This window comes from Grus americana, chromosome 9 (assembly GCF_028858705.1).
Source record: "Grus americana isolate bGruAme1 chromosome 9, bGruAme1.mat, whole genome shotgun sequence".
Taxonomy (NCBI): Eukaryota; Metazoa; Chordata; class Aves; order Gruiformes; family Gruidae; genus Grus; species Grus americana.
Window position 1 is genome coordinate 3208821 of NC_072860.1, and position 11331 is coordinate 3220151.

General features: G+C 43.1%; 1 protein-coding gene across 4 annotated transcripts; it reads left to right on the top strand.

Annotated features, from left to right (window-relative positions):
• The first annotated feature begins 1099 nt into the window (after window positions 1-1099).
• On the top strand, window positions 1100-11172 carry LOC129210236 (venom prothrombin activator notecarin-D2-like). 4 transcript variants are annotated; one of them, XM_054835968.1, is made up of 9 exons: window positions 1100-1237; window positions 1897-2016; window positions 3625-3785; window positions 4642-4666; window positions 4802-4915; window positions 5990-6124; window positions 6670-7349; window positions 9236-9353; window positions 10285-11172. In XM_054835968.1, exons 2-9 carry the CDS (start codon window positions 1926-1928, stop codon window positions 10860-10862), a joined length of 1902 nt encoding a protein of 633 aa, XP_054691943.1. In that variant the 5' UTR covers window positions 1100-1237; window positions 1897-1925; the 3' UTR covers window positions 10863-11172. The 4 variants fall into 4 exon arrangements, with proteins under 4 accessions (XP_054691943.1, XP_054691942.1, XP_054691944.1 ...); XM_054835967.1 differs by having other exon boundaries at window positions 1206-1319; XM_054835969.1 differs by having other exon boundaries at window positions 1206-1319; window positions 3691-3785.
• The last annotated feature ends 159 nt before the right edge of the window (window positions 11173-11331 follow it).

Consider the following 11331-nt stretch of genomic DNA (forward strand, 5'->3'; position numbering starts at 1 on the left):
TATCTCGGTGTCTGTGTGTCTATCGGTAGATAAAATAAAGATACCAGTAAGTTAATAGGAAGTAGCAGTAAGTCAAAATTAAGTTTAATAGAATCACAGTTGATGCTTGTTTTTAATCTTCGCACTTAAGCCTGCTGAATGTATTTAATCTTATAGAAAAAAGGTGAAACCAACCCTGCTGTAGTGATAGATGTTTCCAACATCTCTGTCAGGATTTGGACCCATATTTGGATCAGTGAAGAACATCAGTCTGCTCTTGTGCTGAGATTGTTAAACAAAAAAATCCTCAGGTACAGCAAAATTGTATTAGAGTTTGTAAGAAATGTAATATGCTGCCAGCAAAGAGGTTCAATACCTCTTAAACTTGTGGACTTAGTCTTGTTGACTGACGAGCTGCTTACACGCTTACTAAGCAAGTGCTGAAGTTGATCCATACATAAAAGAAGTAACAGGCCAAGGGCTTCACATTGGAGGTAAGCTGAACCTGAAGTCAGCCATCTCTCTGTGTTGCTGTCTCTGTCTCTCTTTTTCTGGTTTGTTGGTTTTGTGGGGGGTTTTTTCTCCTCCCTGTTTTTATTTGGGACTGGATTTAAGGATCAATGAAGGTTAAAGAATAATGCTTTAAACAGCAGCCTTCCAGCCAGGGCCTGCACCAAGAATACGTGCTGCTGAGAAGGCTGAGTTTGCCCAACATACTGAATTACAAGGAAGAACATTGTTGTGTTCAAAGCCAGTAAAACGTGGGTCTAATCAGAGGCAGAAATCGTAATGTCAGTGAATGGCTACGACTACTACAGGGCAGTATTTGCCTTCCTGCAGGTGATGGCTGTGGATCCTCCTACACACTCACAGCTCTGCATATTTCAACAGATGTTTACAGAGCAGCTTGTGTATTTTCCGGATCAACTGGTCTTACCTGCTGAAAGGTGATGGAGTGTCAGAAATCTCTTAAAAATTCCAAATTTTCCTGAAGAAAATTATTGCAAAGAAGTGGCTTTTATTGTCAGAGGATGTTTTTAAGGATTTTTTTTTTTAAATACATATGTGTATGTGTGTAGAAACACACACAATTTTCTTCTGATTTTTAGATTGCAGATGTGTTTCATAGAATCCAGAAGGTTGTCTCTCCTCTGTCAATATTTGTGACTGGTTAATGATCAGCCTCTCGACCTCATGACTGTTCCTGGTGTACATCCAAATCTCTCTCCTCTCTTCCCCTAAAAAAATAAAGAAAAAAGTGAGTATAATTGCATTGTTTTGTGTAAAGTGAATGCATTCAGGATCCTGTGGTTTTGGAAAATGGCAACGATAGCAAAGAGGTATGTGCTGTCAAATCCTGGTAAATTATTTAGCCTGGGAAGGTAATATGAAGAAATACAAACTTCTCTTTTGTAACTTTTACTGCCAGGTATGTGGTGGATGGTTTCCTCATTGGGCTTTGCACATACGATCATCAGTAATTACACAGCAGCTGCCATCATTAGCAACTGCTGGCTGCAGTCTGCAGCTCAGACCTGGGCCTGGATCCTTTGCAGTTTGAACAAGGCTGTCGCTGGAACTGGCTTCTGCTCAATTTGGGCCTGATCCATGCTTCCCATGTTCATCATAGCGTTTTAATTACTTCTGTGGGCTTGGGATCAGACCCCACACCACATCCTGGGCTAGGTCAACCTCTGCACGTTGCCTTGGAACTGTTGGGATTCTTGTGGTAGTGTGCAGCATTGCTGTGACTTGGAGAAACAATGGAAATCAGATCAAAATGAACTTGGTAGAATTCCCTTTCTTTCTCCCTTCTTTTGTCCTCTTCCTACTATTTCTTTGTCTGTTTTACAGGCTAATTCACCCTTGTTGTTTTTGTGACAATATACCAATTTCATTCTTCTTTTCCCTCTGAAGGAAATCAGCAGGAAATCTGAGTATTCTAAATGCTCACTAAAATGGAGAGCAGTTCCTCACTTGTGATGTTTCTCATACTGATGTGCTCCATCAACAGCAGCTGTCCATTTTCATATTCAGGTAGGTACTTCTGAATTACATTTTTAACTTTATTGTCTTACTGTGACAATCAGCATTTGAACTGAAACTACATTCCTTTTCTGACCACAACGTCCTATGGGTTGAAGAAGCACTTCCTGAAATGCATGAGAAAAATATATATTTTTAATATATATATTTTAAATATTTTTAATGAAAAATATTCATATATATTTCCAAGAGAAATCAGCCTTTCTTAGCTTCCTACTCAGACCATTGTCCTGTTGAAAAGTATTCTCGTTGTGATGTTGAACCCGAAATCTGAATTATTTTTTGCATGGCAATGTTTTCAAATTTGGGAAGCTAAAATTAGGCACTTTCAACATGTGTTCTCAGACCTTATTTTGATTTTATTACAACTACTACATAAGGTTCGTAAATGGCTCCAGAGAGCTTTAGAACAGGCGTGAGAATGCGCAGGATCTCATGAATTATTATGGCTGTCCTTGCAGAGGAGGAAGAGTAGAAGCTGAACTGGTATCTGCAAACCAGAAAGCTTTACAACAGACATATCCTCTATGTGATGGTACTTACAATAGGTAAATCCTTTAAAGGTGACCCCAGAACTCAGGGGGCAGTGAAGGGCAATTTCACTGACGTAAGTGAAAGACTTTTTTTTTTTCCATTACCAGACAAAGCTTTTCTCAGCTAGGAGGTTTTGTCGGCTGTTTCTAATTGCCCAGAAACGAAGCAATTTAATATTATTCTAGAACTTGAGTCATTGCTGCAGATACCAATCCTGCAACTGCAAAGAAACGTGCGTCTTTATGGCCCATCTCCAAAACTGGGTTCTTTGTCAGAGGGTTTTGACTTGTCTAGGACACTAAAACCATGACTAGGAAGTCAGAGTACTGTTAAATGAGCTGCTGTGTGAATTTTAGTAGGCTTTGTCAGGATGACAATGTGAGCTTGTTTCTCAAAACACTTCTTAGCAGCAGTTTTTCACAATCAGGTTTGGATATAGGGCCACACTTGTGGAGATTTCACAAGGAGGTCAAAACCTCCATCTGCTCTAAATAGTGACTCAGGGCTCAATCCAGGCACCGCCTGTGAGTGTCCGGAGGTGCCTGAGGCGGCCGTGGTATCAGGACATCCCCCGGGGCTGAGCGAGCCCTCCTAGTCCTTCAGAGTATCCCGGCTGGAAGATCCTGGAGCCCTGCGCTGCAGCTGGGGGTGTGTCTCTGTTACTGGGTATCTCACAAAGCTGACACCAAATACAACCCAAACCTCTCAGCTTTATTTCCACATGCACACAGAGCCAGGCAAGTAATAATCATTGTGAATTAGAGAGGTTAGGCAGAAAAATATAACCAGCCTCCAAAGAAGCAAATGCAATACCCACTCCTGTGGAATAAAAAAATTATTTCTGTGCTGATCTACAAGTCTCAGTAGTGGGTCTTATGATCCACTAAAAGAAAGCTTAAACTATGAGTGCCTTTTCTTGGAACGCAGGTTGGTTTTCCCTTCGGCTGTTTATATAGATTCCCCCCCCAGCTCCCTTCTTTACATTGTTTACCCAGCTGAAAGCATGTAACTGTAACTGGTTTGTGGTCTTCCAATATCATTAACGCTTCAATTTTGTTTTTCTAGTGTTTATGAGAAGGGACGAAGCACATGAGGTACTGAAAGTCCATAAACGTGCTAACTATTTTCTAGAAGAGATTCGTCCAGGGAACTTGGAGAGAGAATGCAATGAGGAAAAGTGTTCATTTGAGGAAGCTAAGGAGATCTTCCATTCGCAGGAGAAAACGGTGAGAAACTTTATTTTAGGAAAAATAGAAGAAAGTTAATAGTGAGCTGTAAGTAATCCTTCCCAAGCCACTTGGCATGGCTGTGACAGGCCTCTGCCTGTGGATTCTGCAGCTTGGTAGTCAGGATGGGTCACTCAAGGCACATGTGAGATCTCGCTTTCTAAGCCAGTGCTCAGCTTGTTATGTAAAGGTTAAACACAACTCCTTAAAAGTATCCCAAGCCTATTTCTGTGAGAGCCTCCATCCAGCAACGTGCTTCTGACATTTTTCAGAGGCCACTTGCTTGGTCAGACCCCTCCAAATAGAGAGGAGGAGCTCCTTGTTCCCAGGTCCCGATAGCCTCCAGCTGGGAAGCAGGGCTGCAGGCATTCTGCCGAGGACCTTCTGCTGAAGCAGAAGTTTGAACTGCAGTTTTAAATAGAGGTGCCTAATTTCTCTTTTATCTAGCCCAAGTTGCTTAGGTGATGTCTACCTAAGCAGTAGAAATGGCTCTTCGGGGAGAGGCAGTTGGTGCTGAGGACCATTGACGTGTTCTGGGGAAGGGAGGGGGTGTCACTTCACACTCCTAGGCGGGTGCCACAGCCCTTGCACTGCCTGGAGCATTTATGGATCTCGGCTTTTAGTTTAATTTTCATTCCACTGCAAGCCAGTTTATGCACTCTGTGGCTGGGCCACGATGCAAATGGAAGTGAGCTGCCTGGTGATGATCAGGAGGTCTGCTTCAAGAATATATTTCATGATTCTAATCAAAATGTTAATTTAGATGCACCCTAAAAATGGTTTTCTAAATGATATCGTCAGTAACCAGTATGATCACTTATTGACTGTTTTCTTCATTTGTGATTTCTTCTTGCAGATGGAGTTTTGGTTCAATTACAAAGGTAGGTAAAAAAGGAATTTTTTTAAAAAAATCTGTTTCTTGTGTCCTTCCTGGATATAAAAGAATTATATGGCAGTTTAAAGCCAGGTTTCTCTTAATTCCTGGAATTACACTATGTCTTGTTTCTTCTTCTTAGGTTTAAATCCATGTAGTACAAACCCCTGTAACAACGGTGGAGTCTGCAAAATAAGACACTACAACTACTTTTGCATCTGCCCCCCAAATTTTGGAGGAGACAACTGTGAAAAAGGTGAGTACAGGAACAGACATGTTGACGTTCATTGTGAAGGAAGGATTAAGGCTGGAATATTTGAGCTCCCAGGAAGGGAATCACGTTGTGGCAGCAGCTGTAGCTACTTCTAGCACTGTGGTGAGGAAGAAGAGGGTAGCACCGCCTGCCATCATACAGCAGCTGCAGCTCTGGGCTCTTGCACTCATCTGTGCAAGCTGTGAGGAAGGCAGGTGCCCATCTCCCGTCTTCCCCCAGAAAGGATAGGGAATTACCTCATTTTAGCACGTCAGAGCAATAGCAAATCTAGTAACTCCTGCCATAGGTGCCTGCACTGGAGATCTGTCCTGATGAGGCCCTATTCTCTTTATATTGAGTAAATGCATCAAATTAGCCAAAGCTTAGTGTAAATAAAAAAATAAATAAATGTGTATTTAAGTTGTAATATATGAAGGATGAAAGATGAAGTAGAAAAGCTGCCTCTCTCTTACCAGATTGTTGGTTCTCTGAAATACTGTATCCAGTTTGCAAATGATGGAGGCATGAAATTACAGCAAAAGCCAAACTGAGGTGAAAACTATGAATCATAAGTAATTTTCTTCCCCCAAGCACCTCCTCTGTTTATTTTTTTACCCTTTTTACAGTGAAGCAATTAAGCATTTTTTTTTAATGCAACACAAAAAAAAAAAAAGCAAGTATGAAAAACCTCAGTCACTTTCCAGCAGACTTGGCCCTCAGCAAAATGCCTCGTACTTCAAATCTGTCCTGATATAAGATTTGCAGAAAGATCAACACTGGATGCATTTAGCTGTGTCTGCCTTTCCAGGCACTTTCCTGCTCCAGCTCCAGACAAAGCTGGCAAATAATCGAAATAAATAGTAGGAAGAGGAGGTCCACAATAGAGAGAGGGCAGTTTGGTTTGCTGCAAATCAAGATGGCTTTTCTGGAACAGTGAGAGGTAGTTCCTTCTCTTTCCTTGCCAGATTTCAACAGATATTTCCACCCCCACCATAATACTAGTGCTAGGAGCTGTGCACTGCTCAGGAGTCTGTGTGTAGCAGTAACTGAGTGAATGCCCATGTGTTTCCGTTGCAGAAAAGTTTGAATGCTGGTATAGGAACGGTGGGTGCTGGCAGTACTGCAGGGACAGCAGCAGCGCCTTTCACGTAGTATGTTCCTGCGCAAAGGATTACACCCTGCACGAGGACGGGAAGAGATGCGTGCAAGCAGGTAAAGGGTGGAGTTACTTCAGCTAAAGAGCAGATTCACAGGCACTGTCTTTTCACTCCTTGCACGAGAGCTACACATGCTGTAGTCCTGCAGCTTGCACTTAGTGTATAGGAAAGATCTATCTTATTGTTTTGCCTATGTATTTTAAATTTTAAGGTGCCTCTGAGTCAGGTGTCTAATCCAGTGAGCACATACTGGGCAAAGGGGCAGCAGTCCACAGTCTGGGATGGGCCTGTGCCTTCTAACAAACAGGAGCACAGGCTTAGCGCAACTTAACCGAGTTATTGAAGCTAAACCACGGTGTTAGGAGGCAAGGGGACGTGACGGGGGGAGGTGTCTTTAAAACTTTGTGTTTAGGCATCCTGTCACAAGGGGAGCACTGGGGTTGGAGTCTGTCCTGAAGACAGCCCGCGGCAGACTGCTCCTGGAGTAGCCAGCAGTGCACGGCTGACGCCTGTGGTTCAGAAGAGGCACAGCCTTTGGAGCTGGACATGACACCACGCATCCTAAGCCCAAAGCTTTATTTCTGTCTTTCCTCCCTCCAGCACCATTTCCATGTGGCCTGATTAAAGCCAGGCAGGCTCTGGCAGAAGAGCGGCTGGGGCAGACAAGGCTCCCGAGGGGACTGCCTGAGCACAGGGATGATGTGGCCAAGTGGAATGAGAGCACGGAGGGCAGAGTTAGACAAACCGAGGTGGAACAAAGTGCTATTGGGGAGAATGGGACCTCAAAGGATGCGTTTGGGCAAAGTGTGCTCATGGAGGGTGACGCTGAACAACCCAAGGCGGCAGAAGACGCTTTCAGCTGGAACGAGACCCTGGGGGGCTCCGTTACACAGAAGCTGCTGGGGGATGGTGCTGCTGGGCAGGCGGTGGGTGTCCCTGAGCACCACGAGGCAGGGGAGGGGACCGCCAGGCCTGGGAGAGGCCAGGCTCCACAGAGTGAGCCCACCCAGCGCCCTTCGTGGCAGAATGAGACCACAGCACCTGCTGCCAGGCAGAAAGAAACGGTGGAAGATGCTGCTGGGCAAAACCAAACGGGGGTGAACGCTGGCCAGAACAGAACAGGGCCCATTCAAACCATGCATGAGGTGCTCAGTCGGAGTGGTGGCTGGGGAAATGTTTCAGACACGCCTCAGTTCAGCCAGATGAACATCAGCTCTACACACAATGACTCCAGGATAACCGGAGGAACTTTGTGTCATCGTGGACATTGCCCCTGGCAGGTAATACTTTTCTTCCAGTCTGGCCATAAATACCACACCTGAATGCTTTCTTCCTTTATCATCACTAGTTCCACCTAGAGCAGAAGCAGCCATTTATAAAGGGTTTTTTTCAAGTGGAGAGCAATCCAACCACATCTATTTCTCAAACTTCTGCAAGTCTTTTTGATGCTATGCACCTTAGTTGCCTTATTTATCATTCCTGTCCCTATCCTAGATATATATGTTTTTGTGATCTCAGCTTAATTCTTTCTCTCCTAATTACATACATCAGATCTTCTGCTCTGGTATTCAGGGTCTTTGTTTCTAAATGTTCTTGGTGAAAAGCTGTGCTTCTAAAACCCTTTGGACTGGCTGCCAGTATTTTTTCACAAAGATAGTTCTGTGACCAGGTGAGGTTCTTCATTAGCATGTTGAGCACTTCCTGCTTCTTACAGTAAGGAACGTAAAACCAAGAGGACTCAAACATGAAGGCAAGTGGCAAGTAGGCAAACCTCCCTGAAGTGTTTCTCTTATTTCCACTATCTTGCCTCCCCCCCCCATTTATTAGTGATTTTCACTTATTTCTATCATCTGTTTCATCACTGTACTACTATTGTTTCTGGGTTTGTGCACAGAAAAGTAACAGACTGATCTAAAAAAACCCTTCAGGTTACTGTCAGTCTGTTTTATTGCTGTCACACAAAAAAATATTTTCCACATGTCAGGGGGCATTTTACAGGTGGAAAACCAGTAAGCCAACAGTCATTGTGCTCTTTTGCTAGCTGAACTGTCACAACTACTCAATTGTCTGGGTTTCTGCCATCTTACACACTTCTAGGAGAAACAGCAGCTGCTTTCCTTTTCATCAAGCAAGACCTGATTTTGGGGTGTGAGATGGGACCGTAGGACCCATACCCTTTCTTCTTGAAATAAAGTGTTACCATCAAGGAAGTTTTAAGTTTTCATTAAATCAGGCAATTTTTAATTGAATCTTGTAATTTTATATATATATATATATATTTAAGGCTTTTGCAAACCCTTTCCCTTCTAGTTCTTCATAACCTAAGATAGGATTTTCAGGTAATTTTTCTTTACTACTTTTCAATGTTTTGTTCTACCACTATTGAACAGAATTACAAGTGTTACTAGCACACAGAATTAAGTCAAAATGGAACTAGGCCAAGGTAGGAGGTCAGGCTGTGTCACACCTTTTTCCACTATTCAATGATTAACTTCACTGAAACTGCAGAGTACCAAAATTTAAGATTATTTTCCTTCAGGTTAACACATTAACACATTCAGGGAGGAGTTTAATTGCAGAGATGCTAAGGCAGTAATGGAGCACAGAATTGTGAATAGACAAGACAGACCTAACACTGAGCAGCATGCTTTTACTTTTCCATTTTCTACTCTGTAGAGCATTCCAAATTTTATTACCAATAAAAGGAAAAAAAAAAAAGACCCAAATTTTCTGAATCTCCACTCCTACTTGTCAAGTGAAAGTGCAAGTGGGAAAAACAAAAAAAACCCGTTTCTACCCTTGTTCATGTAGACAAACACCGGTCTCTTGGTTTTAACACATTTACCACTGAAATGCACCTTGTTACTGTTCTCCCCATCCCCAAAAAAATTTGAAACCACATGGAAAAAAAAATCACAATCATACTTGTTTCCTTAGAATGCCAGTCACTGTATCATCCCTAATCCTATTTGATTTTGTCAAGCTTAGTTCAGATCCATTGTCACAGATGTGCATTTTTATTACTGTTTTAACATTGTCACCTTTGCTTGATGCACTGCAGTCATTATTGCCAGAAGCATTATTCTCAAGATATAGCGCCTACAACCCACCAGAGACTGACGGTGTACGTACCCTGCTGAGACAGCCTTCCTCATCTTTCATGCAGGTTTTGATCCGGAATAGTAAAGATGTTGGTTTCTGTGGAGGGAGTTTAATCAGCAGTCGTTGGGTGGTCACTGCTGCTCACTGCCTTGATCTCGTCAGACCGCACCACGTTACTGTAGGTGAGTACAATTTGTATCTTGTATAAACACGAGGTAATCTTTTGCTGAAAAACGCACTTTGCATTGTACACGACCACAGTAAGGTACAGTTGAGAGACAGACACATCTGACCTGACTGACAGAACACATCATGTTCTTGGCAACAGGTAAGTGCAGAGGGGCTCCAGCTGGTCCCTTTTGGTTTCATGGAGAACCTGGGAGTGTAAGGCACAGATTTCTCTTCTTCTGGCAAACTCTCTGTGCATGGAGAGTGAGCACATCAGGGTACACATCAGAAGGAAGGATCGCTGGAGTTGGTGGGCTGCTCTTAAGTCAGTTTGGTTTTCAGTCAGCCTTAAGATTAGTTTCCTGGTGAGCTGCCTGCTTCTCATTACCTGTAATTGCCTCAGCGCAAAGCCCCTCACCCTTGTAAGGTTACAGCACTGGTTACAACAGCAGGAACTGGAATACCACAATAAACACAATCTTGTGCTTGAAACCCCCAGAGAAGAGAAATGAAGAGGAGCAAACAGAATACAGCACTGGATAACTGTCAGGAAACAACTCTTCAGCCTTATCTCTGGCTGCATCTAATGCTTATGTCATGTTCCTGGGGGGGGGGAACACACAATCCCATGACAAACTAGTCAAAATAACATGCTTACTAAAAAGCAGTGACAGTATTTATTCATGGTGAAATCCCTACCCAGGAGGCCATAGTCTCTGTCAGTGGCTGCTCCTGTTTTGCCCTTACAGAGCAATAAGCTCGATTTGCAGGATGGCAGCTGCAGCAGCAGCAATCACTGTTACAGAGCACCATGTGCTCTGGGCTGTGGCTCCTTGGGACAAAAGGTGAAAGCACTCAGTCACTACTATCCTTCCTCTTGCCCCATGACAATACCATACAACCCATGTGCAGTTTGCCTCAGGTTTTAACTTGTCATGACTACAGGAGACTTTGACAAATATCAAAGAGAATTGAAAGAACAGAAGATCGATGTGGAACGGAGCTGGACACATCCACATTATGATTCAAATAACTACAACAGTGACATCGCTTTGTTGTACTTGAGCAGTGACGTTATTTTTAATGAGTACGTAATTCCCATCTGCCTCCCAAGCCCTACCCTTGCCACCCTGCTGTCAGAAGAAGGAAGAGTAGGGATGGTAAGCGGATGGGGTGCCACTCACGACAGAGGTTCAACTCTGCGCTTCCTCATGAAAGTCCGGCTGCCCATTGTAAACATGGAGACCTGTCAGCGGTCGACAGACAGACTCATTACAGACAACATGTTGTGCGCAGGTTACACCACCGAGGCTGCGGACGCCTGCAAGGGGGACAGTGGGGGCCCTTTCACTGTGCCGTACCACAACACTTGGTTTCTCTTGGGTATTGTAAGCTGGGGTGAGGGCTGTGCTGAGAAAGGAAAATACAGTGTGTATACAAGAGTATCCAACTACATCCCGTGGATTAACGAGGTTGTTGAAAGTGTAGCAGATGCAGGAAACTTTTCCATTAACTTTTCTTAATACCATCATTAAAAACAGGGACAATTCTGTTATTACAGTGTTCCAGTCTAAGACACTATGTAGTTCCTGTCCTTATCCTTAATGGTGTAAAATAGATTGTCTTCAAAGAAATTTTGAGTCTGTTTACTCAGAAATGGTTAAATTGTTCATTCAAGTATTACCGAGTAAAATACTTGTGTGTAAAAGAACTGTTCTGTAAATAACAAAAGGAGACAACTACAACTTTTCTTAGTTTTAATTCCTATTGAAAAGGGTTTTTAAAGAAAAATAAAAAGCTTTCCATTTCTCAAGCCTACGTGCACAAAAACAAGCAAAGTCTCTCTGTGTGAAGTACTTGCTTAGAAAAGGAAATGCATTTCTGGTAGCAGCGTGTCCTCTGGTTCTGAAAGGCCCTGCTGAATGCAGCGGTTAGGGAGCTGTGAAGTTCCATCACCAAGTACAACTTACCTCAAGAACAATTCCATTTACT

Excerpts from the sequence above, each read along its gene's own strand:
- LOC129210236 (XM_054835968.1), top strand. The coding sequence starts at position 1,926 with ATGCTCACTAAAATGGAGAGCAGTTCCTCACTTGTGATGTTTCTCATA. Across the intron at positions 4,916-5,989 it reads AGGAGACAACTGTGAAAAAG|AAAAGTTTGAATGCTGGTAT; the intron begins GTGAGTACAGGA and ends TTTCCGTTGCAG. Across the intron at positions 9,354-10,284 it reads ACCGCACCACGTTACTGTAG|GAGACTTTGACAAATATCAA; the intron begins GTGAGTACAATT and ends TCATGACTACAG.